At 38.5% G+C, this 27,799-nt stretch overlaps 4 protein-coding genes across 4 annotated transcripts; 2 read left to right on the forward strand and 2 right to left on the reverse strand.

The window, feature by feature from the left end:
• Positions 1-1,780: 1,780 nt before the first annotated feature.
• Positions 1,781-2,324, reverse strand: LOC124370254. The gene has a single exon (XM_046828542.1). It carries the CDS (start codon positions 2,251-2,253, stop codon positions 1,867-1,869), a length of 387 nt encoding a protein of 128 aa, XP_046684498.1. The 5' UTR covers positions 2,254-2,324; the 3' UTR covers positions 1,781-1,866.
• Positions 2,325-8,932: 6,608 nt separating this feature from the next.
• Positions 8,933-9,634, forward strand: LOC124370247. The gene has a single exon (XM_046828536.1). It carries the CDS (start codon positions 8,933-8,935, stop codon positions 9,632-9,634), a length of 702 nt encoding a protein of 233 aa, XP_046684492.1.
• Positions 9,635-10,161: 527 nt separating this feature from the next.
• Positions 10,162-11,982, reverse strand: LOC124370248. Its single transcript, XM_046828537.1, has 2 exons — positions 11,320-11,982; positions 10,162-10,353 (listed from the first exon to the last, which is right to left on the reverse strand). The coding sequence occupies exons 1-2, from the start codon at positions 11,980-11,982 to the stop codon at positions 10,162-10,164; spliced, it is 855 nt and encodes a 284-aa protein (XP_046684493.1).
• On the forward strand, positions 10,347-11,233 carry LOC124370255 (protein ALP1-like). The gene has a single exon (XM_046828543.1). It carries the CDS (start codon positions 10,421-10,423, stop codon positions 11,216-11,218), a length of 798 nt encoding a protein of 265 aa, XP_046684499.1. The 5' UTR covers positions 10,347-10,420; the 3' UTR covers positions 11,219-11,233.
• Positions 11,983-27,799: the final 15,817 nt, after the last annotated feature.

Here is a 27,799-nt window from a genome sequence, read left to right on the forward strand (position 1 = left end):
ATGCATAGGGATTATTTAAGTTGTATCCTCCAAAATTCCCTGATTGTGGACTAGAAAGAGGAGTATTTACGGATTGGTATGGCCTGTTGCATCTTTCTTCTGCTTCGAGCTCAGCGAATGACGCCTATTGAAGATTGAAGCTTTCAATTTTCATTTTTCGAAGGTATGGTAGCTTCTTCAGTGCAGGCAGCAAACTTTTAAAAAACGATAAGTCTTCATCCTCTTCCTCCATTGAGCTGGATTTTTGGACAGCAAACCGAGCTTCCAGTAGCTGGACTTTCCTTTTTTCCAAATTAAGAGCCTCGTTTTGTATTGTCGATCCTCGCTTTCTCTTTTGCCGAGGACGCTGAAACTCGTTGTTCACTGGAGTAGGACTAGGTGTGGACGTGTTATCGGATCGCACTGCTAAGGTAAGATCTTTATAATAATGCAAATTTTTCTTGTTTGAAATTTTTAGAAAATATACCAAAAATCCTAATAGGTTTAAGAGAACGAATTCCGGAATTTTGTGAAGTTAACCAAATAACTGCGTTACCTGTTTTTAAGGTATTTTAACTGAAATGACAAGTTGTCTACAGGATGTCACAAAAGAACTTGATAAGCTTTTTTGCTCAAGAGCTCAAAGCTCAAGTTTTGCAATTTGAGAGCAATAATTATAACTTGTTACGTAGGTAAACGATAAAACGAAAATGTATGAGAACTGTACAGTACTTACCTTGGACATTCAGTTCCTTGGCTACTTCTTCCCATAACTTTGATCGGAAGTCCCGATTGTGATAAAACTTATCCCTTTGGTCCCATAATGTCGCTTTATCGCGCACTAACGAAATCAGTTTTCCTCTGTCTACTAACCATTGCACAATATCTATTCTAAAACTTGACTACAAATTAAATAAACAGGAATGACACGGTCCTACATCGACTCTCGACTGGCCCGACGACTCCGACAACGACGAAAAAAAAACAAACAGGTTTGGTTCTCGGCCGATCCGTCTTTAGCATCGCCCGACGCGTCCGTTTACCGGGACGGCCCGCCGGTGCCAGTGTAGGAGGGTACACTGCGCGTCTTGTGTTTGTTTACTTCAGACGCGAGCCGACCGAGCCGACCGTCAAAATCGGGAGAAAAAACGGGTCCAGTGTAGGAGCGCCCTAAGCCGGGCGGGTACGTTCGGGCCGGCCCGACGTCTACACCGAAAACGAAACCGACCGGGTTATTTCTACCTACATAGTTTCAACACCCAGACTGGTGACTTCGTTGAAGAGTACTTTTTAGAAGTTTTTTTAAAGTGTCCTTAAAGTGTTTTTAGTGTTTTCAAAATGATTACCGACTATGACGTCGCTATGTCAGCCATGGCTGTGGTGATACTCGCTTTAAATCAGGGCCCAAAAAGACGTCAAAGAAGATTTTGGATTCGCCCGAGCCTTAGGAGAGGACGGCAGCTGTACAGGGCTAGCGAATTAATGAAAGATTTAATGTTGGATGAAGAAGACCCGTTGAATTTGGAATACCGAAATGACGTTGGTTTCACCAACTTTTTCCGAATGCAGCGATCGGACTTTCAAATGCTACTCAACAAGGTTGGACCCAAAATATCAAAAAAGAATACCTCTTATAGAGATGTTATTCCAGCAAGCGAACGATTAGCTGTCACTCTGCGCTTCATTGCGACTGGTGATTCGTACCACTCACTAATGTATGTTTTGAAGATCTCCAAACAATGTATCTCTAAAATCGTACCTGAAGTTTGTGACGCCATTGTAGAGGCCCTTCAAGACTACATTAAGGTAAGGAAAATTGATCAAAATTAATTTAAAACAGTACCTTTATTGACATAATTAAAAATAATTGAGTACAAAAGTTAAAAACTATTGAGGGAAGGGGTCCATATTGGACAGTTCTGAATTAGTGGATGCCGGGGATGCCGATTGCGAATACGATGAAATTGACGACGTTGAATTGGTCATGTTGTCAGTGAAGAATGGTGGTTGCGTTTGAGTGGGCGTCTGGGGGAATGAAGGCACCATTGGATTGGCCGGTCCAGAGTTTTGCCGTGTATTAACTTGTGGCACATTGTACCCATGCTGATGTTCAAGATATCCCATTTCAGCTTCAAATAATAATAGGTTGATCTTATTCTGCACAACTAACCTGGTTCGGGGCGAAGGAAGCTTTCTCAGTTTAATTGCTATCTGTTCACCGTACAATGAATATTCATCATCGATGTTCGCTCTTTTTAATTGAAGAGATCTCATAACGTTCAGAGCCTCATCCAGTGCATTGGAAGAACCGGGACTATCCACTAATCGACGTCTTGCAGATTTGCTTTTTGGTGCCTTTGGAGTTGAATGGTTTTTTTGGTTCCGGCAACCTCTGAAGGGGAAAGCGTTGATGCTTGTTTGTCTTCAGAATTTTGGGGATGAACAACTTGGCTGTCATCGTTAATGCCTTCTTCTTGACTGTCTTGTGGTCCATCTTCCTGAAAATATAAATACTAAAATAAATACTAAAAAAAGGCGTACCGGCAGCTAGCTGTCGGAAAAAGTGCATTTCTTTTAGTGCATAATTTGAGCCGTTGATTTTGAAAGTGAGACAACTCCATTTCTTGTTATTGCTGGATATTTCTTAATGATTTGCATTTGATGGGCATTAAACTATTCACAAGCACTAATAGACTTATTTTATATTTTTTGAGGTTTTTTGAGGTGCACTAATAAATAAATATACAAAGAAAAAATTCGCTAAAAAATATGACTAATTTTTCTTTTACTTTCATTTTTCAGATGCCTCAGAGTGAAGCAGAGTGGAATGAAATCGCCCAGGTATTTGAGGAAAAGTGGAACTTTCGAAACTGCATCGGTGCTATCGACGGCAAACATATCGCTTTAGTAGCACCTTTTCATTCAGGCTCTGAGTTTTTTTAACTACAAGGGATTTTTTAGCATAGTTTTGATGGCTGTGGTGGACGCCAATTACAATTTTATATATGTAAATGTGGGTTGTCAAGGGAGAATCTCCGATGGAGGCGTTTTCAATAATACATTTTTCAAGAAAGCTCTAGAAGAAAACTCTCTACATTTACCTCCCCCACGGGCATTGCCAGGAAGGACAACCCTAACCCCATTTGTGTTAGTTGCAGACGACGCGTTCCCTCTTTCACCAAATATTATGAAACCGTACTCTGGAATACATGACAAAGGATCTAAGAAAAGGATATTTGGTTATAGACACAGCAGGGCTCGAAGAGTTTCTGAGAATGCCTTTGGAGTGCTGTCTGCTTGCTTTCGTGTATTCCGATCTCCAATGGCATTACAACCTGAAGCTGCAACGAAAGTTACTCTGGCTGCTGTTTACCTACATAATTTTTTACGCAAAACCTCCTCAAAATCAGTTTATAACCCTAGAGGAATGTTCGATAGCGAATCTACGGAAGATGGGGAAGTTACGTTAGGATTATGGAGGCGTGATGCTTCTTCATCTTTACGTTCCCTTTTTGGAGTCCCCAGAAGAAGTACAACTTTGGCTCAATCAGTAAGAGATGAATTTGCCGATTTTTTTATTTCTCCACAGGGTGAAGTGGCATTCCAACACAACCATTAAAACATATTATGTTGGAAAGTGAACTTAGTTTTTAGCATAGTTGTTAAAAAAATTAAATAAATAGAAATTACAAACTTACCTCTTCTTTTCTTTGTGGCTATCCTGAGTATTCCTCGGTTTATTTTTATCGCCCAAAAAATTCATCGGTTGGTAAGCGAACCATTTACTAACGTACGGCTCATCAGCGCCACTCCCTGTTCTTTTCGTTTCAGCTTCTTTCTTTTTTTCCCTCCAAAAATGGCTGGTTAAATTTTTCCATTTGCGCTCAATTTCATTTTTATCCACTCCAAAAGACACAGCAATCTCTGTGAGACTGTCGTGTCTTTGGTTTTTTAATTTATGTTTGGAATCTGAACTATCCCATAGAAGACGACGTTCTCTATATAAGTCTATTAACACTAAAACTTGTTCGTCATTCCACTTCATCACTTAAAATGAACAATAAAAAACCCTACTTAAACAAACTGAGTCGAAAATAAAATAATTCGTCTAGTTCGGTCGGAGGTTTAATTGTAACTGAAGCCGCTCGGCACGTCCCCACTCTATCTTTTTGTTCGGCTCGGCTCGGCTTCCTTTGATCTGTACCTACTTTATGCGGGTTGGGATCGGCACGGCCCGGGCCGGCATTTTCTAACGCGGCAAAGCCGCCCGGGGCGTCTACATCAACGCGGCTTAGGCCGCCCGGGTCAGCCCGCCCGGCCTACCCCGGCATAGTGTGGACCCTGCTTAAGGGTTACAAGAAAATATTCATACGCGTGCCAATTAGGTAGTTCCTCCGCCCAATAATATAGTTCAAATCAAATCAAATCAGCTTTATTGCAGCGACAATATTACACTGTATAGCAAACGTCACAAATTTTAATCTAAAATTTTTTACATTCATGCCACAAAATTCTCATTTACACATACAATTTTACACTTATGCACCTTTCATCCTTCGCCAATATATCCCACTTTAAACAGCAGAATCAGTCATGTAATTTGGGCGGTTCTCCCAGTTAAATGCCAAAAAACTCCCCTGCATTATAAAATGCTTGTGACACCAAGAGATGTTTAAGGCGCCTTTTGAACGCCTTGGGCGTTGGGGAATTTTTTATTGAATTTGGCAGTCTGTTAATAAAATTAATACCTGCCTGCGAGGGCAGGTGTTCAAAAACCACTGTTCTGTGGCTTGCAGTTCGTAGTAATTCTCTACCTCGTGTCTCATGCGTATGTATGTCCCCGGCCTCTGGTTAAGGCACACTTTATACATACAAAACAAAGTGGTTTCTAAAATGTACAGACACGGGAGAGTTAACAGCTGTAATTCTTAAAAGCTTGCCTGCAAGACTCTCTGAATTTTATTTTTGCAATTATTCGAATAGCTTTTTTTTTGGAGTTTGAATGCTCTCTGAAACTGAGAGCTTGCGCACGCTCCCCACAGGACCACTCCGTAAGACAAATGGGGGTAAATTAAGCCATAATACGCCGTTATCAGTACCTGACTTGGGCAGAGTATTTTGCTAAGGATCTCAAGACATAAATGCCTGAGGAAATTTTTGCGCAAACATGATTGATGTGTTCATTCCAAGTCAACCCTCGATCAAGGTGTATTCCTAGGAATTTTGAAGAGAGTACTTCTTCCAGTGTGGAATCAGCTAACAAGACGGCAGATCCACAATGGTTGCCTACATCGCGCAAGGCAAAATTTAAAACGTTGGATTTTGAGGAGTTTGTTGTGAGATTGAGGCTTTGGAAGTATTGTACACAGTTATTGATGTCAACAAAGGCCTGTTGTTTCCAACACTTCACTTGATCTTGCACTAAAACAGAGAGTCGTATCATCAGCATTACTGCACTAGTCCTCCATGCAGAAGTGATGATCCTATGTCGTTAACATAAAGCAGGAAAAGCACAGGACTGAGAATGGATCCCTGGGGAACACCGTACCTCAGTTCTATTGGTTTTGACAATTGATTTGATATTTGGACAACTTGGGATCTATGACTTAGAAATGAGCTAAGCCATTTAAGGGGCACGCCTCTGATGCCATGGGACCCAAGTCTGTCGAGCAGTATGCTATGGTCAACACAGTCGAATGCTTTGGACAAGTCTAAGAACACACTCATTGTGTGGTTCCGACATTCTATTCCCTCTACAATCATATCGACAAGACTCACTACTGCGTCGTCGTCGATTTGCCCTTTCCGAATCCAAATTGTTCATATGAGAGCTGACTGTATTTGTCCAAAAATTGAAGCATTCTTATGAGAAAAAGCTTTTCAAAAATTTTGCTCAATACTGGCAAAATTGAGACAGGCCGATAGTTATTGATTGAAAATTGATCGTCTTTTTTGAAAATTGGAACAACTTTTGCAATTTTTTCAGGAGGGAGGGGAAAACTCCTGTTTGGAATGAAGAATTTACCAATTTGTTTAAAGGTCTCACCAAATGCTTGCAGCATTGTTTGATGAGCCATGTGGACATTAGATTAAGATCATTTGACTTTTTGGCTGGGAGCTGCTGAATAATTCGGTGAAGCTCATCCTCAGTGACAGGCGTCAGCAACATTGAGGCTGCTGGACTCTGTCTTCGCGAGGGACGTACTTGCGGTTCAGACGGCCGAGGACTTTGCCCAACAGCAACGGATGCGAAAAATTCGTTAAAATGATTGGCAAACCTCAGTTCCATCCTCCACAAGTATATTCCCATTTTTAATTTTGATTTGTTTTTTAACTTTTGTTTTATTATTAATGATGTCCCAAGTTGTTTTTGAAATATTTTTAGAATATAGAATAGATTTGGAGACATCGTATGCTTTCGCAGCTTGGATCACTTTCCTGTAAATTTTTTTGTATTTTTTGAAGAATGTTTTGAAATTTTCATTACAAGTACGTTTGTTAATTTCAGAGAAAAATTTCACTTTCTCTCTCGAGACCAGAATACCTTTTGTGATCCATCTGTTTTTTGACATTTTTTCGCCAAATATTAATCGTTTTTTGTAGGACAGCATGTGTTAATATGGAAATTTAGGACGTCGTTAAATATTTTGAACTGCTGCTCAACAGATTGAGAAGAGTGAAGGAAACTCCACTTTTCTGTTGACAGGGAAGTGTTGAGGTGAGCGATGTTTTCTGGCCTTGTGTCTCTTATTGTTTGGTTAATTTTGGGCTCCCTTTCAAGTTTCATTCCACTGACGACAGCTTCTTGCCCGTAGTGGTCAGATATAGCTGTGTTTACCACAGACACCGCGACACTTGGATGGTTTGGTGATGATGTTTGTCGATAGCTGATTGGGTTGTAGCCGTCACTCTCGTCGGAGTTTTGACTAACAACTCCAGGTCGAATGACCTAAGTAAATCAACTAATCGAACTGTGGAATGGTGTGGTGTGTTGTCCAAACGCGTCAATGTTAAAATCCCCCATCACGACATATTCCTGATGTTGATCAGTCAGGTCTGTCAGTAATTGTTCGAATTTTGAGAAAAAAAATATCTTCGTTTCCACTGGGAGTTCCGGAACATTGGATAAAAATAATATTAAATTATACTGGCTGACTAGGTTGCGAAATTTACATTATATGAAATTTAATTAACTAATTTACGGTACAGGTTATATCCGAAAACGGCTTTAACAAACAAAACATCCACATCTGCAAAATTCCAAATTACAAATTGGCAAATGTTTACTGTCGACACCACTCCAAAGGAGGAGGCGTTGCTATTTTCCTGAAGAACAACTTTTCATTTTCCACATTTTCAATTCAGGAAACAGTTGACCGAGATTTCGAAGCAGTCGGTGTCAAAATTCAATCACACAACTCAAATGTTTTCATCATTGGAATATATAGGTCTCCCAGTGGAAACGAAGAAGTCTTTTTTGTACAAAATTAGAGTCTCTGCTCACAGACCTGACGCACAAACTCAAGGAATTCGTCCTGGTGGGCGACTTCAACATCAACGCAATGGACAACAATCATCCAACCACAAAAAAATTTGAAAATTTGTTGAGGTCTTTCGGCTTAGAGTTATTGATCAGGACTCCAACTAGAGTAACTGCAACAACTCAGACAGCCATAGATAACGTGATCACCAATCTTCCGAGCGTCATAGTTTCCGTGGTTAACACAGCAATCTCGGACCACTACGGCCAAGAAGCTATAATTGGTGGAAAGAGATTCGAAAGGGAGCCCAAAATTATCAAAACAGTAAGAGACATACGGCCTGAAAACATCGCTCATCTCAATGCAACCCTCTCAAAAGAAAAGTGGAATTTTCTAAATTCAACGCAATCCGTAGAACAGCAGTTTAAAATTTTTAACGGGGTTCTTCTCTTCCATCTGAATGTTTGCTGTCCTACAAAAACATTAAGAGTTTGTCTCACAAGGACAAACTCCAAGTGGATCACTAGAGGCATATTGGTCTCAAGAGAAAAACTTAGATTTTTCTCGGAAATCAATAAAAATTCAACGAGCGAAGAATTTAAGTGTTTTTTTTTTTCAAAAAATATAAGAAAACCTACAAGAAAGTGATCCTTGCAGCGAAAACCTATGATGTCTCTAAATCCATAACATCATCAAAAAACGTTTCTAAAACTGTTTGGGGCATCATTAACAATAAAGAAACCCCTCATAAACAAAAATTAAAATTGGGGATAAGCTTGTGGATGATGCAAAGGAGGTGGCAAATGAGTTTAACAGATTTTTCGCGTCTGTTGCTTGTGAGCTGAATCCAAGACCATTACAGCCCCGAGTGAACCCTACGCGTAGGCAGAGTCCTGTATCCTCAATGGGTTTAGCACCTGTCGTTGAAGAAGAGCTCGAACGAATTATTCAGCAGCTCCCAGCCAAAAGTTTAAATGATTCCAATTTGATATCAATGCGTCTCTTTAAAATATGCTCTAAGCACATTTTGAGACCATTAACCCTTCTAATTAACTTGTCTTTTGACCAAGGAGTTTTTCCCTCACTCCTCAAACTCGCGAAAGTAAATCCAATTTTCAAAAAGGACGACCCCAGTTCCACAAACAATTACAGTACGCGCGCTGAAGGTTCGGCTCCGAGTCAACCGAGCGGACTACGGCGGGGGACGGGTGGATTGCCCGATATAACAACTGTTCTGCAGACATCCGCCAATGTTTGGCCCGCTGCAGTCTGAATATTTATTGTCCCTGTTCTCAGGATTCTTTATACATCAGTGTTTCGTATTCATTCATCTGTCATAAAATTGGTGTATAAACAATACACCCCAAAACTTCATGATTAAAAATTAATAAATAAAATATAATTAAGTAATGCATATTTCACAATATAAATAATTGTAATGATTTTCTTTAAAACCTCCTTTCTCTTACCTGATGTTATTCTTCCCTGTATGTTCTTCACGCCAGCGTCTAAAGCCGTGTCCACACTATGCCGCGGCTGGCTTTTGGCAATGCCGCGTTGGCAAAGCCAACGCGGCAAACCTAGATTTTGGCTTGTCGTCTACACGTGAGTTGGCATTCAGTCGCAAAATGTCTGACGAGGAGGATGTACTAGTTGCTTTAGGCGCGTTTGTAATTATCAATCACGAAAAATTGCGTAAACGACGGTTTTGGGTGCGTCCAAGCCTTCAAAGTAGAAGAAAATACGGAACTAGTGAGTTGATGAAGGATTTGGTATTGGATGATGAAGACGAATTAAATCTCGAGTACAGATATGGATGTGGTTTCAAAAACTTTTTTCGAATGAAAAGTAGTGACTTTGAAGATCTTCTAAATAAGATAGCTCGTATCATCCAGAAACGAGACACGTCCTTCAGAAGTGCTATTCCTCCACATGAACGCCTTGCAGTTACTCTGCGGTTTTTGGCAACGGGAGACTCTTACCACTCGTTAAGTTACACATTCAAGATTTCAAAGCAAATAATATCAACCATCATCCCGACTGTTTGTGAAGCAATTGTCAGTGTATTACAGGATTACATCAAGGTAAGAAAAAATTGTATATTAGAAAAAAACCTTTATTTGGTAGACATGCGTCTCAAGTTCCGAACAAAACACACTCTCCATTACAAATGAAACCCTTATTTACTTAGTTAAAATGAGTATTAAGTTAATTACAATAACAAAAATGAACAAAAGTCTTAACTCAAATTTGAATTTTGAAGAGATGAGGTGTAAAATTCTCTTTTATTAAAATTTGTAAAATTATTATTACAGGTGCATCAATATATTGTCGATAGAGTCATTGTCCGTATGGGTTGATAGCGAGGAGCTTATGACTGAATCTGGAGAGTTTGCCTGTGTGATTCCGTGAAAAGACAGCTGCTCACTACATGGGTTTGGATTGGGACAAGCTGGTGGCATCGGGACAGAAATCGGTTGTTGTACGTAGTTCGGTGTTGGGTAGAATGGCTGTGAGTAACTTCCGCCGATTGGGTTGCCATAGTCGTACTTGCCCATTTCTGCTTCAAACAGAATATTACTAATAAGGTGTTTTGCAATTTTCTGAGCATTTGATGATGGGAGGTCTTTAATACGCAGTCCTACTTGCTCTCCAAAAGATTTGAACTGATCCATACCTTTATGCCGACCTTGGATACTTCTCATAATTGACAGAGCTTCTTCTGTAGTTGTAGTCTTTTTTTCTTTTGTGGGCCTCCGCCTGGCCGATCAGACTGTTCCTTTGGCAAACTTACACGTTTTCGAGGCGTTTCTCCACTTGGTCCAGCAACTTGGTCCTGGTTGACAGTTTGCGATTGGTTTGCAGTATCTCCATCTTTATTTGTATGCTCGTCCTAAAAAAAAGGAAAAGATTAATGATTGGATAATGAATATTGCTATATTGTTGTCATTTTGTTTCAGATGCCAAAAACAGAAGCAGAGTGGAAAGTTATTTCAAAAGAGTTCAATGATAAGTGGAATTTCCCAAACTGTGTGGGGGCCTTTGATGGGAAGCATATTGAGTTGCAAGCACCTATCCATAGTGGCACAGAATATTTCAACTACAAGGGGTTTTTCAGTATAGTTCTATTTGCGGTGGTAGATGCGCACTACAACTTTATCTACGCAAGTGTTGGTTGTCAAGGAAGAATATCAGACGGAGGTGTGTTTAGTCACACAACATTCAGAGATTGTCTGAGGAACAACACAATGCATCTTCCTCCTCCTACTCCTCTTCCTGGAAGAACAGATAAAACACCGTATGTTTTTGTGGCCGATGATGCTTTTCCTTTATCGAAGCACATCATGAAACCATATCCAGGTATTCAAAAAAAGGACTCTAAAGAAAGAGTGTTCAACTATCGGTTAAGTAGAGCACGTAGAGTTTCTGAGAATGCATTCGGCATAATATCCTCTGTGTACCGCATACTACAAAGACCTATGCTATTAAAACCAGAATGGGCTACGCTGGTGGTGTTGGCAGTACTTTATCTGCACAACTACTTGAGGAAAAGTAATTCCAAATCAGTGTACAACCCCGTGGGAACATTCGACTCTGAGTGCTCAACTACAGGTGAGATCAATCCAGGACATTGGAGACAATCCCCTTCAAATCAAGCTTTGGTCAACATTCCTCGAACTTCAAGAAGAAGCACTGATGAGGCACAAGCCACTAGAAAAGAATTTGCAGACTTCTTCGCTTCCCCGGCTGGAAAATAATCATTTCAACAAGACAAATAATTAGCCCTAACTATGTAATATGTGTTTGATATGAACGTAAAATATAATTACTAATACTTACTGTGTCAATATATATTTACCTGCGTGATTGTGTCCGTCGTTTCGTTAGGTGTATTTCGATCCTGGAGAAATAGCATGTTGTTATAGCAAAACCATTTACTCTTGTACACATCAGAATTTCCCGCACCAGACTTACTTGAGTCTCTCTCCTTTTTTATTTCACGTAAAAAATGGCACACTAGGTTTTTAATTTTCTTTTCCACTACTGCTTTGTCAACACCAAAAACATCTGCTATTTCTTGAAGAGCATCTTGTTTCTTGTTTCTGTCTTTGTACCCTTTCAAGCGACAGTCCCACAGAACAGGTTTATCACGGTAGAGCTCAATAAGTTGACACACTTTATCGTTCGTCCACTCCATGACTGTACTCGGCACTGTCTCAGCCACAACTGAACCACGTGCATGCCGCGTGAAGCCAACGGTTGGCTCGTCCCCACTACCGGCTCTCACCGGCTTCCTTTGATGGAGACCGACACTAGAGCGATTTTCGTTGGCAAACCATTGGCTCAGCGGCATATGCCAACGGCCACGTCTACATTGCATTGGCTTTGCCAACGCGGCATTGCCAAAAGCCAACCGCGGCATAGTGTGGACACGGCTTAAAGCTGCATCCCCACTATGCCGAATGGCATTTATCGGCATTGCCAAGTGGAAGTGTGGACGCTTGGCCGGCTTGTGCCGCATTGTGCCATACGGCAATGCCGCGTGCCGATTCCAAACCGACAGGTCGTCGGTCCAGATCAAAGGAAGCCAAGCGGCAGGCCGCGGCACTAGTAACATAAACTAGCCTCCCCAGTGTGTCCCAGGACGTTGAAGAGGCACTAATGCATAGCTATGTAGTGGTCCAACGAAAAGGTTTTAGAACTTATTGATGCTTATCGCGAAGCTCCGGTATTGTGGTACTGCAGTTTACCCGCTTATAAAAACCGTAATAGGCGGAACGATGCTATGAACAATATCTCAGTACCGTAAAATGGGGTGAATAGAAACAGTTTTGGATCTTTCACACTCTACAATGTCCGTTCTGTTCGCTTTAAAACATTGTAACATTGCTTAAAATACTGGTCTTAAGCTCTCCTCCAAACATATTAGTATAAATGTTTGATTTGGAATACAAAAAAAAAATTAAAAATATGAAATCTTGCTTCTACTTATGTGTTGAGCGTCGTGTTTCTATTTAGAAACGTATTGAGTGAATAGAAACAAGCCGGATTTAACTTGGTATGAGAGGGGTGATTAGAAACACATTAAAATGTTTAAAACAAGATTTTATTGAGTTAAAAACAGGAGAAAACTTAAAAATATAAGCAAAATTTACTTCAACCAATATTATACCAAACTCACATATGGTTTTGACAAAGAAATTTTAGTGAATTGTACCACTGTAAATTGAAAGATCATCAGCGAAGCTTAAGGATCCTTTAAATCTAGAAGATGTGTCATCAGGCAGCTGCTTTGACTTAAGGACAATATAGTTTTTTCCAAACAATGCTTCCTCATCGGTTTGAACGAACCTCATAGTTTGCTTCAACCACTTGCAGAATAACCCAATGTAACCTTCGGTATCTGGCTCTAGTACTTTGCACACATACAGTCTGAAGGAAGAAGGGCATTTTTCATATACTTTAACAAGCGCAAAGTTTCCAGCAACAAGATTAGAGTCATCTGGAAGCGCATTATTTGAATCAAGGTCCTGCTCATCTTCAGAAGTAGTAGACAAAATTTACTCTTGGTCAGAATCTTGTAAGGAGTAGTTTGAGTCTTCTGATGTTGAATCAGATACTAATGATTTTCTTTTTGTCTTTTGTCGTGTGCTTAACTTGCCAGTATCCTTGCTGGTAGAGGGTATCGCTGAAGTGTCTTGTTCGACCCCAAAATCTGATACAGCAACAGTCTTACCTGGAGTTACAGGCACTTTAGTTCTCTTCTTTTTGGGTTTACTGGTGCTACCTGTACCGATATTGTTAAAGGATCTACTGGGTATCCCCAGTCACCACAGATTTGTAGCCGGGAGACAAATAACTTTTCCTCTTCCTGGGTCAGAATGGTTTGTCTTCCATGCTTCTTCACTTGATTGCCTTTTTTGAAACCGTCTATAAAGTACACTATGACTTACATCAAATTTTGCAGCTGCTGATCTAAGAGATCCACCGCCTTTGATAAACTGTAGAGCGTCACTGATTGTTTTCTCTGGATGATTTTTGAAATTCTTAGCTGGTACGTAAGTCCGTGGCATTTTCCTTGACTTCTTCTTTTTCTGCAACAAAAACATGCCTAATAGTTCTGTATTTACTAAATGTTATACTCATCAAGTGGTTGTTAACTATGTGTGCATATGAAACTACTCTTTGTTGCAAAATATTATTTGGGGTGAATAGAAACAGATTTCATCACTGTTTCTATTCACCCCACGATTTTCAAATATGGGCTAGGTTAACCTCAAATAAGTATTGTAATGAAACTATTATAGATATAGTAGTTTTGCAGTGATAATCATTTGTACAATGACTTATGTCATACCTGATTAGTAATTGTAATGCTAGATAATTAAAAGTGAGATACTTACAGGTAAAGTTTGAGGAATGTAAAAATTGCAGAAAACTGTTATGCAACAATCAACTTTTCATAACAGCCGTGGAACAAGTACTGCCAACCTAACCAACCAAATTTTCCTGCATTGTGTCCAACCCTAAAAATATTGAGCTTTTGACCAATATTAAGTTTTAAATAGGTATTAGGAAACAATGAATTAATAATTTGTTGCTATTCACCCCATTTTACGGTACTGCTTGACGTTGAAAAAAGTGGAAGTCCATAAAAAATCTTCTAAGTCATTTTTCCCGTGAAGTGAAGAAAGAAAAACAAAGTGCAAAATCTGGTAGTGGTAGTGACTGTATATGCAAGCAAGTGGTTTGCTTACGAGAGTATGAGGTTCTTAACGGACAGTAACAAACCAAGAAATACAACTGACACAAGCATAGGCGTAGCGTGACCTAATAATTTGGGGGGGCACGGGGTCTCCGGGGGGGGGGGGGGTGGTCCCGTGGAAACTGTTTTGAAAACTACCACTTAAGAACTAAAGTAAAGTATATGTGTATTTTTGTTAAACATTGGTTTTAATCAATTTTTACTATATTGATGGATTGTAAAAAGACTCAATTTCAAATTATACAAGTTTATTCTATTCTAGACATAACTGCAAGGACATTTATAACACAAAAAACAAATTTGTGTACAAGACAAAGTTTTAAGGTGAACAGAACTACAGTAATGGTTTTCAACGAACCAATTTTCGTTACTTCTAATGAAGCATTAGCCTCCTATCGGCTAGATTTGAAAATCTGTTAACTAACAGATCTAGTTTTTTATCTTTCATGTATTCAGACGTCAATTCTTGCTCAATAGACATCAGGGCAAGCCCACTTAAGCGGTCTTCTGTCATGGTGCTTCGAAGAAATGTCTTTAGCCTTCATAGTGTAGAAAACGATCTTTCTGCGCTTGCTGTTGTGATAGGCCACGAAAGTGATATTTCTAGTAGCTGCCAAACATCTGGTGCACTGGCTTGAAGATCATTCTCAATAAAAAAATCAGCCAACTCTTGGAACGTTATTCTTGTGGTTGCTTTGTCTGTTTTGACAAAATTGTTCTTTGCATAACAGTGAAAAAACTTAAGATGTACAGAGAAACTTAAAGACAAGTTATAAAACTTTTGGATTGCCATAACAGCGTTGTTGTCAATTTCGGTCCAATTAAATAGTAACTGGGCAATGCAGTTGATTTTATCATAATCGTTCTTGGAAAAACGAGATTGCAGGTTTACAATTACTGTGTCTAAAGCAGCAAAGTAAATGCCAGTCTTGAACATCTGTTCAGGTTCAGGTTCAGGTGATTGATGAAATGCAGCATCTGAAGAGCTACTACTAGCTTCAAGTTTTTTCGGAATCTTCCGTTTGCGTGGTAGTGAAGGCCTTTCAACTGACAAACCTTTCATACCATATTTGTTACACTGTTCTTCTGACTCATTCCACATCTGAATAAAGCCATCATCATTTCTGTCCAGTTTTAAACAGTCAATGACTGATTCAACTTTTGCAAAAACCTTAGAAATGTCAAGAGATTCACTCTGCAGTTCTTTGGAGAGTATATCAGTCTGACTCAAAACGCTGTGCAATAGTTTTAAACTGAATACAAATTCAAATGTGCTGATTTGTTTGGCTAGACCATCAGCTTCGGCTGCAATTTTACGATTTGATACATCGTTTGCAATAACTTCCAAAGTTTCGTACACTTCAGGGAGCTGCTCTAGAATTACATGGATTGCTTTGTGTCGAACTGTCCATCTAGTTCGAGACAAGCTCACCAGTCTTTTCATTTTTGTTTCTCCGCTTTGCTTACATATTGATTCAAATATTGAAAACCTGTTAGCTGATGCATTAATTAAGTTATACAGGTGATTTACTATGGATAAGCAATTCCGAAGCTGTCTTATTTCTTCACAAAATCTCTGAACAGCCAGATCAAGCAAGTGGGCATGGCAGTGTGTGTACAAAGGTTTAGGCTCTTCTTCTTGGAACCTTGAGGCAACACCTTTGAATTTGCCGCTCATGTTACTAGCTCCATCATATGCCTGGCCGTGCATTTTATTTAAGCTTATACCCAACTGCTGCAGATACTGTTTAATAGTGTGATGTAAATTTTCACCAGTAGTGTCTGACACATCAACGAAGCCCAAAAACCTTTCATTGATTTTAATGTGTCCATCTATTTTAGTAATGTATCGAATGCAAATGCTAAGCTGTTCACGGGTTGAAATATCCGTAGTTTCATCACAAATAATTGAGTAGGCCAAAGCCTCACTCACCTCTTGGACAATTTGTTGAAGCATTTCACTTTTTATGCAATCTATTATCTCATTTTGTACCTGGGCACTTTTGTATGAATGGACTGGGGATTTCATTAATGTTTGGATTCCTTCCTCCATTTGAGTAGATCTCAGTTGTAGCAGTTCTATAAAGTTCCCCCTGTTAAATGAAGCAGTACTCTCATCATGTCCTCTTAAGGCAAGATTCTGTTTTCCAAGGAATAGGATGTTTTCAATTATGAATTTTAAATACCTCCTATTCATCTCAACCATTTTAGTATGTGCCGAGGACAACGAATCTGCTACCGTGCTTCCTGCTTTTCTATACTCATTGAGAAACTGTTTAGATTTTTGATGCATTTCACTATTCTCATGTTTCCTGAATTTTTCCAAAGCTTTCTTCCAATTGTTCATGCCCAGTTTAGTGAATGACTCCTCCCCGCGACCAGACTTATGTTGACAAAATAGTCGGCATGGGTAACGAAATGCAGCGTCTTTAATGGGGCTATATTCGACCCAATTAAATTCACTGTACCAGGATTCTTTGAACTGCCTCGATTTGGATTGAATCTTGCTTACCTTAAAACAATCAACAGGCTGAAATGCTCCTTTTGCAATATCTGCACTTTGTACTCCCAATGAAGGATCTCTACTTTCGCCCTGGAATGTAGCATCACGATCTGGGCGTAAACAAGATGGCGATTCATCACCAACGCTACCTCCAGTGCTACTTCCCGCTAAATGTCTATCTTCATTTACACTTTCACTTGAATTTCCAAGTTTTTTTAAAGAATGTTAGTACAGAGGACTGTTTCTTAGACATGATAACAAACGAACATCCGCAAAAATTACACAAACAATAGCAGCTCAGCTAGTAACAATAAGCTTATTGAACGAATAAAACGTGGCGACCACCTACACAACACAACACACGCGCACTGAGCTGGTATGATATCCCTCCGCCAGGCGTCGTCAATGCTCGGAGGCCCTCGGCCGGCGTCGGCTGGGCTCGGGTGCATTCGATCGGCTGCTCCAGCTCGGGCGCAACCGGCCAGAGTCGGCTCACCGGCACTTGTAAATTTAGTTGTAACACGCGCATACTTTACACACACAGAATCAAATTAGATGCATACAGAAAAATAGACTAACGGGGGATTTATATTAGTTATTCATTCGTAACTTTTAGTGTATACATATACGTAATTTAAAGATAATTTATATTATTTTTTTCTTTTTTTGCATAATGTTGGGGGGGGGCACGTGCCCCCCCGTGCCCCCCCGGCCCGACGCCACTGGACACAAGTAAGTTTATTCAAAGTTATTCATACATAAGTATAATTAGTTCGTGACAAAAGTATAGTTCTTGATTGATAGTTGTCCAAATGTTTGCCCCCACACACTTGTTTCCTTACTTTTTACCAGCCTGAGATGAGAAGTATTCTGCAAACAATAACCTCACGGTTTTGGCCTGGTTCTTACTTCTTCTTGGCTGTCTAGGCCAGTGGCGTATATAGAAAAATATTTTGGGGGGGGCTGAAATACGGGGGGTCTGGGGGGTATGGAATTTTGTCAATTTAAGTCTTAAAAACACAGGTTTAAGGTTTTTGGCATGTATAAACGCTAAAATGGAAAGAATGAAAATCACTCTTTCGGAGAGATTTTTAAGTTTTTCATGGCGAGTTTCCTTCTTTTCGAGCAGGTTTCACTTTTCCATTTTAGCGTTATTATGTTTATATAGAAGGACCTGTATCCTTTGTATATTATTTTTGTATAAAATTAAAATTCAAAACTTAAGTGTCTGCTAGTTTGGTAGTTTTCAGTTTTTAAAATAGAAAATAATAGAGGCTATAAAGTCCTATTTTTAAAATCTTTGGTTTAAAATAGTTGTTGTTATACAAAGAAATATATTGTCCTACGTATCTAAAACACAACACACCACAATATTATAAGTTTGAAACTAATAAATGTTGACTATATACTATATTTATTTTAGCAATTGGATTGTTATTTTAGTTTTTTTTAATTTTACCTTAATGAAATCAGAAATAGTAATTTCAGTATGCACACAATTCAAATATTTATATCGTTAAAAAACTAAAATCTCAAACAGCCTTCCAAGCTACAATAACCAGTTATTGTAGGCCTACTTTATGAACTGTTACAAGGGAAGAAAATGATATATAGCTAAAAGTATTCATGAAACACTGTTTATTGTCATTTTACAAAACAAAATCCAAATTTCTAGACTTCAGTGAAAATTGTTTTAAAACTTCCTCATCAGTTATGGTAATGTCTCTATGAATAGATAAAAGTGCAAGACCATTCAACCTGTTTTCCGAAGTTGTGTTTCTCAGATACGTTTTAAGTCTTCGGAGAGATGAAAAGCTCCTTTCTGCAGAAGCCACTGAAACGGGTAAAACCGCTAACAATTTCAAAATATTAAACATGTTTGGGAAATAGTCTTTATCACATTTTTCAAGAGCAGAAATTGCAGTTTTTGGCAAACTTTCTTTTTCTTCACGATTCCACTTTTGTTTCCACAGTAGAAATTCACTTCGTACCTCATCTCTGAAAGATAGATCTTTTTCATAAAACGTCAGGGCAGGTTCCAGGGATGAAAATTCCGTTTTAATGCAGTGCTCAGGAAGAACATTCTGTTGTGAGTCGATTACTTCCCTGTGGTTTTTAAAACGCTCCTGAAGTGAACAGCAGAAATCGTCAAGGTATGGTATATACACTACACGCCGGTAGTATTCTTCCACGTTTGTATAAGGAGTATTGCAGCGATTAGTTTGCTTGCGACATGTACGGGGGGTTTCCTCTTTGATACCTAATTTGTCAGTGCTTACTTTTAGCTCACTGAACAAAGCCTGGAATGTCTCTTCTGCTTTGCTTCGCCTTTCCTTTACTAGTTCCAATACATTGGAAATCTGTTTGTTGGCTTGAGCAAGATCTATATCTTTCTTTTGGAGCATCTCTGAAAGGCGGATAGTCAAAGAAAGCAAGTTGTTCAAAATAAAAAGACATGCAACAAACTGAAAACTGGTCACGGAGGCAATTAGTGTGTGTGCTTTTACAGAAGCTTCTGCAGTCGATTCTTCTTCAATAGTTGATAGAGCGGTAATTATAGGCTCCAAAGCTTCTTTAAACATTATAACTGAATCGTGGCGTTGCACCCAGCGAGTCTCACACAGACATATAAGTTTTTTTCATTTCATCTCAGGGCAGCATTCAGAAATACTTGACTTAAATATCGCAGTTCTCTTAGCTGACTTGTGAAAGAAACTACACACCTCACTGATGACACCCATACAATTCCTTAACATAGGGATTTTTGATGCATCAGATAGACATAAGTTAAGAGAGTGAGAGGAACAATGTGTGTATATGGCTGAGGGTACTTTTTCACTTATGTATGCTTGTACCCCCTCTGAACTGGCCACTCATGACAGAAGCCTGTGAGGTACTAAAATGTATAGTGTATTTTTTTTTTATTATCTTGGGTCGTCCATTCAAGATTTATTGTGGGATTAGCTTTCCCGTCAACAATGATTAACGGGATCGAGATGAAACAAGTTCGCTTCAGCTGTCGTGCCACGACATGTTCGCCGCTTGACGGGTTGCGGCATGTACGATAAGTCGCGCATGCGCTACAACGCAAACTCGTCAGACGGACCGACCAACAGAGCAGCGAGAGGTCATTCTACACCATTCTATCACGACGATAAGGACGTACACTGCGCTTGCGATCTTAACCTCACTCCTGCCGACTTGTTCGTGAGATACGGACGTATCGATTTCTTCTTGCTATTGGTAATATATTACTTTCAATTACTATACTATACATAATTAACTTTTCATTAATATTCTGTATAGTTTTTATATGTTGTGCCACACGAAATTTACTTATAACGTATTATTCTTGGTATTCTTTTCCTTTACTTACTTTCTTACTTAATCTATGTTCGTGAAATACGGACCTAACCTTTAAATTTAAGATTAGTGGTTCTTTACTTTACTTACTATCTTACTTAATCTATGTTCGTGTAATACGGACCTAACCTTTTAAATTTGGTATTATTGGTTCTTTTACTTTACTTACTATCTTACATAATCTATGTTCGTGCAATACGGACCTAACATTAAATTGGTTATTGGTTATTGGTATTATTGGCTCTTTACTTTACTTACTATCTTATTTAATCTATGTTCGTGTAATACGGACCTAACCTTTAAATTGTTTATTGGTATTATTGGTTCTTTACTTTACTTGCTATCTTACTTAACCTATGTTCGTGTAATACGGACCTAACCTTTACATTTGGTATTAGTGGTTCTTTACTTTACTTACTATCTTACTTAAATCTATGTTCGTGCGATACGGACCTAACCTTTAAATTGTTTTATCGGTATTATTGGTTTCTTTACTTTATTTACTATCTTACTTAATCTATGTTCGTGCAATACGGACCTAACCTTTTAAATTGGTTATTGGTTCTTTACTTTACTTACGATCTTACTACTTTAACCTATGTTCGTGAAATACGGACCTAAACCTTTTAAATTTAAGATTAGTGGTTCTTTACTTTACTTACTATCTACTTAATCTATGTTCGTGTAATACGACCTAACCTTTAAATTGGTTATTGGTTTATTGGTATTATTGGCTCTTTATTTTTACATACTATCTTATTTAATCTATGTTTGTGTAATACGGACCTAACCTTTAAATTTGGTATTAGTGGTTCTTTACTTACTATCTTACTTAATCTATGTTCGTGCGATACGGACCTAACCTTTAAATTGTTTTATCGGTATTATTGGTTCTTTACTTTATTTACTATCTTACTTAATCTATGTTTCGTGCAATACGGACCTAACCTTTAAATTGGTTATTGGTTCTTTACTTTACTTACGATCTTACTTAACCTATGTTCGTGAAATACGGACCTAACCTTTAAATTTGTTATTATTGGTTCTTTACTTTACTTACTATCTTACTTAATCTATGTTCGTGTAATACGGACCTAACCTTTAAATTGTTTATTGGTATTAGTGGTTCTTTTACTTTACTTACTATCTTACTTAATCTATGTTCGTGCGATACGGACCTAACCTTTAAATTTAGGATTAGTGGTTCTTTTACTTTACTTACTATCTTACTTAATCTATGTTCGTGTAATACGGACCTAACCTTTAAATTTAGGATTAGTGTTCTTTACTTTACTTGCTATCTTACTTAATCTATGTTCGTACAATACGGACCTAACCTTTAAATTGGTTATTGGTTATTGGTATTATTGGCTCTTTACTTTACTTACTATCTTACTTAATCTATGTTCGTGTAATAACGACCTAACCTTTAAAATTTGGTATTAGTGGTTCTTTACTTTATTTACTATCTTACTTAATCTATGTTCGTGCAATACGGACCTAACCTTTAAAATTGGTTATTGGTTCTTTACCTTACTTACTATCTTACTTAACCTATGTTCGTGCAATACGGACCTAACAAATAGATTATTGCTCTGGATCTATTATTATTTCTCTTACACTTTTCTTACTTAATCTTTGTTAATGCGATTCTGACCAAACATTATATATTGTTCTTAGTGTTGATATTACTTTTGCTCATACTATTTTACATAACATACAGTGTTGTTTGCGATCTGAGGTAGCTTTGATTTAGTAGAGATCTAGGTAGTTACGCTTTTGTGTTTTCTTTAATTGATGATAGAAAATATTTTATTTATCGACATCATTTTATTTCAAATTCTTAATTTTTTTTTCAAGACCAGTTGGGTAATGATGATTTACTAAATGCTTGAACGTTACCCACCACCTTAGCAATAGCAATATATCTGAACCCAACTGACATACATAATCCATAAGAATAAAATTTAGACCCCTGGATCGAATCCCCCGCTTGATTGGAGGCTCATCTAGGGTATGCGATACGTGTCATTCTTAACAGTAAATGGTTGTGTTTGAGAAAAGACACGTCACAAGCCCCATCATATCCTTGACCACGTAAATTGTTTAAATCAAGTCCAAGACTGGTTAGACTTGACATTAATGTATTGGCTAAACCTTGACCTGTTACATCATACACGGGTACAAAAGCCAGAAAAATCTTCCCCTAATTTTAAACAATTCCTCGTCAACATATCGGACACAGAGGGAAAATTGTTCAATTTGGCTAATGTCTGTTGTCTCATCTGCTAATACTGAATAAAATACAGATTTTCTCACGTTGGATACAATTTTTGACTGTATTTGGGAACCAAAAATACCTATAATTTCATTTTGGATAACAGAACTAGTATACATAGTTTTGCCACCACCAGTTTCTAGCTGTGTTTTAAGATTATTGTCCCCGTAATTAGCCCTGTACCTTAATAAAGAGCGAAAATTACCATCATTTTGTATAGGCTCGTCAAGATCCACTCTTCCACCATCACGATGCCCTCTAAGAGCAATTTGTTGCCTTCCACAAAATCTAATTGTCTGGATTATCGGTATAATTCTATTTTTGTTTTCCTGAACATTCATTTTTCTCTGCATGTTGATACTGTTTATCACACTTTCTGTTTTTCCATGTACTAAGGATTTTACGTCTTCAGCCATTAACATTGCAGTTTTATGATATTGTTTATTTTCATGTTGCATGAAAACCTCCCTAGCTTTCTTAAGCTTTGTAGTAAGTGGTTTTGATACTAATACTCCTAAACTCTGATGGTTTCCTTTCCCACCTGTGTTGTGTGAGAAAAAAACACAATATTTACACAGGGCCCCTTCCTTTGCTTCCGAATAAGCTAACCATTTGAAGTCTTCCAACCACTTATATTGAAAACTTCTGTTATTTTCAACTTTAGGAAATTCGTAACTACGTTGAGGCTTCCAACAGTTCTCAATAATTGAAATTTTCTCTTCATTTTGAAGTGAAAAGGAAGTTGAGGAGCAGTCATTGATATTGTGAACTAACAAAGTGTGATTACTCTCGTTAAGGTTATGTTCAATTTCACCTGTGTGATCCTTGATCTCAACAACGCTGCCAGTTGATGTAGCACAAGTGGAGGGACTCGGTGTTATTTCAAACGATGTCTGCTCGTCGATCTCAGACGAAACACGTTTTTTCTTCACGAAAAAAGCTTGAATCGAACTCTGTCTCTTCATTTTAAATGTTTAATGTAGCCTATGTACTTCACACGTAAACTGTCAACTATAAAGTAATCAGATCATGTTTAAATAACGCGACAACAAAACATATCACTTGATAACAGTCACTACAATCACAGCACATATGCATACAGCACTTAAAATGTCACCACGGGTGATACGCACTAGACAACAGCAGACAATGGCGTGGTAGTGCGCAGCGACGTAACTAGGTTATTCAGCACCCGGGGCAAACACCTATTTTGGCGCCCCTCCCCCCCACCAATTGAACTGAAACTAATTCCTTATAACTCCTCTTAAAAAGTGTGGTGTGTCCATCGGTACCGGGTACGCTACATTAATACTATCTTGAATCTTGATCTTAAAATACTCAACCTCAAGTTCAAAGTATATAGGCCTAAATATATTTGGTAAATAATAGAATACGTATTTTCAAAAACAAATAGTTTATTTCAAAACAACACCATTTATACTAAAACACTTATGATAGTAAATTATGTAAAATATTGATTTAAACATTTAATTGTTCTTAGAATTTAACTTTTCGGGCTTTTCTTGCAGCAAATGTACTGACAATCTCACTGAAGCATAGTTTTGAGGCTACCTGGTGCTCAATGGAAATAATCCCTAGGTTTGTCAGCCTCTGTTGCCCTGTCAAATTCCGTAAATAATTTTTTATTATTTTAAGTTTACTAAAACTTCTTTCATTCGAAGCCACTGAAACCGGAATTGTCAAGAAGATCCGTAAGGCAGTCATTATGTTTGGATATACATCCTCCATTTTGTTCACACACAAAAAATTTCAGAAGATCAATCGAATTGGCTGTTTGGATATTTGGTACTAAATCCAAACCATGGTATTTGAAACTTTCCACTTCAGTTGCCAATTCGTCTTTGTCCAAGTCTTCTTTATATTTGGAGGCTAATTCAATTGCTTTAGCCTTTAGGTCATCCCCACTCATTGTTCCAAAGCTAGCTCCGTTGAGAAAACCAAACAAATGATTTATGTTTTGAATAGAGTTGAATCTTTCTCTGAGTTCACAAAGAATGCGATCGACGATTTCTAATAGCTGCTGTTGAAATTTCTTCTCTTCTGAGAATTCAGGTGCTTCATCTTCGGCATTCTCATCAAACATGCGCTTTTTTCTTCTCTTTCGAACTACTTTGAAATGAGGATCAAGGCCAAGATTTGTTGCCATTTCTTTGGCTTCTTTCATTGCAGCGTTTGAATAGTTTGCCCTTTCCGAGTCTAGTTCAGAGATCAATCGACTGATGTGTTTGGCCGATCTATGTATGGTGATATTCTCCACTTGTAGGAGCTTGTTCACAATGTCAATGCGGGTCAATTGCTTGTACCAAAAACAGGAGAGAACTATAAACTCAAACTGCTTGACATTTTTCAAAAGATTAGCTGCTTCAGTTTTTGTTTCATCTGAGGTAGTTAGGCTGGTTCTGAGGTCATTTAAAGCATTTATAATTTTACCTAGATGCTTGTATATAACTTGTACAGCTTCCCTCTTAGTCGACCATCTGGTGTTACTTTGTAGTTTTAGAGATAGAGGGACATGTTTTAATAAAACCTCCCATCTATTGGTCGAGGAAGCAAAAAAATTGTACAAGCAGTTAAGAGTTCCAAAGTATGACTGTACCTCCCCTGACATACTAGCAGCATTTGCACCTACTAAATTTAAGGAATGAGCCGCGCAAGGCACAAAATAAGCCAGGTTGTTTTCGGCAAGAATCCTAGATTGGACGCCTTTGTATTTGCCAGCCATATTCGAACCATTGTCATAGCACTGGCCCCGGCAGTTCTTCAAATCTAAGCCATCTTTTTTGATATTCTCTGAAATTTCTTGCGAAAGACCCAATCCAGTTTTTTCACCAACTTTTACAAAATCAATAAAACTCTCCACTACCTCCGGACCCTGTTCGGTGATTTTCACATAACGAAGGACTTGAGACATTTGCTCCAAATGACTTACGTCGGGAGTACAGTCAAACATAATTGAAAAGTATTTTGAAGCCTTGATGTCACAAAATATGTTTTCTCTGACTTTTCCTGCAATAATGTCTAAAAATTCATTCTGGATGAGCGGCGAAAAGTAACTGACTTGGCCTTTTTTATGGCGAAGAATGTGCTCTTTCAGAGGTGCATGGTAATGAGATACTAGTTCAATAGTGTTCAAAAACCTACCGCATCTAGGGTCACTGAAATCCAGGTTTTCATTGGAGCCTCGTAATGGGCTGCCATCTTTTGCTAGGTGTAAGATTACATCAATGATAGCATACAAAACACCCTTCCAGTGTGCCTCTTCAAGTGCAATCATGTCTTGTAGTTCTTTGTCAATGCCAGAACGTTTACTTAAACTAGATTCTAAATTTTTCCAAGCACAAAAGCACTGTTTGTGATTTAAGGAGTTCTCATGCTCAGGAATCCGTTCACTCAATTTCTTCCACTGAGTGAACCCTTCATCTTTGGCTAAAGCAGAAATCTTATGTGGATGTTGATGTTCAGTGTGCGAAAAAAGTTTGCATGGGATACAATACAAGGAATTGTTTGATTTGCTATAGACTAGCCATGTTCGATGTACTTTTAAGCCATTAGGCATAATTTTTGTAAACCACTCTTTAGTCAACTGTCTCCCATCTCTTAAAGTATTGTTAAGATCAGGTTCTATTTTCCCTTCATTCAATAATCTCGATACGAGAAAACATCTGTCTGCATCCGAAATGGTATTAGGCCACTTCCCCGGATCTTTTAGATCAATAGATTTAGTAGACTCACCATGGGTTGGATCAGTTGTCAAACTCGTAGACGTACCATTATTATACTTTTGCTCCGGTTGAAACATCTCGATCTCTTCACCCTCGACGTCATCCTGGGTGACCGTTGGTACAACTGGAAGTTCTTCCAGCTGAAGATTTTCCGTACCAAGATTAGCATTAGTTGAAAACACGTCTTGGACTGCATCAGCTGATGACCCTCCATCTTCAAAAGTCGTACTTGTACTACAGCTGATTTCATCTGAAAAAATAAAAAATTCGAGTTACCTTCATTCGATAAAATAATATTATTGGTATATTTGTCAATTTGTGGTAGAACTTAGCTGTTTAAATTGTGCCGTATTTATCTAAAAGCATAGTTTAACGCTAAATTAAACAATACTGCCGACAAAGCATCTCCTACTATACTATTTTTTTTAAATAAATTATGACGTTCTTAGTTCTTGGTTAAAGCGAAATGTCGTCTTCAAGTGTGACGATGACTAGATTTGCTGCTTGTTAGCGTTTCTAAGAAATAGCTTAAGAAGAAGAAAGCTTAAACCCTGTGTTCAATTATATATTTTTTAAACACAGATTCATATCAATAGTACGCTGCTACAGTTACAGAAAAGTTAATTATGATATATTTTTAAGGTTTCAATAAGTTAATCATTAATCTGTATTAGTTAATAAATACAAAGTAACAAAGTACTGTATATCTATCTTACCTACCTTTACTGTTTGTTTCATTTAGCCATGATGATAGAAGAGACGAGGATTGATGTGCTTCTTTTTTTCTCTCTTTAGCTCTTTTGCGATTTTCCGCACCAGACAGTTTTTTCGACATGACTAATATTCACAAACACGAAAATAATATTGCTAGTAACACTCAAAGAAACAGCTCCGCAACCACTTTACGTGAACCGAACCACTGATGATGTATATAATGAAGTAGAAGTATGAACTATTGTCAACAATAGTAGTGCACAACTGCACAACATACGCAGTTAGTCTGTTAGTCAAGGTCAGGCCAGCGAGCATCGATGTGTTGTGTTTGTGGCAATGTGGCATGTGTGGTGCGGTGAGAGGGATGGGGGAGCTGCGGGTGGGAGCCGGGAGGGGAAGGAAGTGTCTGACGCCGCGCCGTCCTAGTGAGTCATTCCACAGATAACACAGTGTGCCCATACTCGTTCTGTACAAGTTCATGCAGACCGTAAACATGATTCGTAAATAGTCAGATAGCATTCATCATTTCACTTTGCATTTTCTTAGACTTAAATCAAATAAAAATAATAAATATAATGATTTTCTTTTGCAACACACCTCGCATTAAAAAATATTTTCAACAATTTTTATTAGAAAAATCTGTGGCCGTGTTGGCGCCCCCCCAACAACTTGCGCCCGGGGCACATGCCCCGCGTGCCCCCCCCTAGTTACGTCGCTGGTAGTGCGGAATGAGGTCAGGTGTGGTGGGAGTGGGTGGGGGGTTGTAGGAGGAGGAGGGTTGCTAGGCAGCGGGGCCGCGGCGACACGTCATCGTCATATACGCATGCCTGGCGCTGGCACTACACGAGCGGCCGACGCGACAGTCAGGAGCGTCAGGCTACCTCGCACTCTTTACAGTTGCAACGCTTATTTGCATGCTTACAAAATATTAGTAATTTCAACCTCTGAAAAAAATAAATATTGAATATTGTT

The sequence above is a fragment of the Homalodisca vitripennis genome, unplaced genomic scaffold (genome assembly GCF_021130785.1).
Source record: "Homalodisca vitripennis isolate AUS2020 unplaced genomic scaffold, UT_GWSS_2.1 ScUCBcl_57;HRSCAF=856, whole genome shotgun sequence".
Taxonomy (NCBI): Eukaryota; Metazoa; Arthropoda; class Insecta; order Hemiptera; family Cicadellidae; genus Homalodisca; species Homalodisca vitripennis.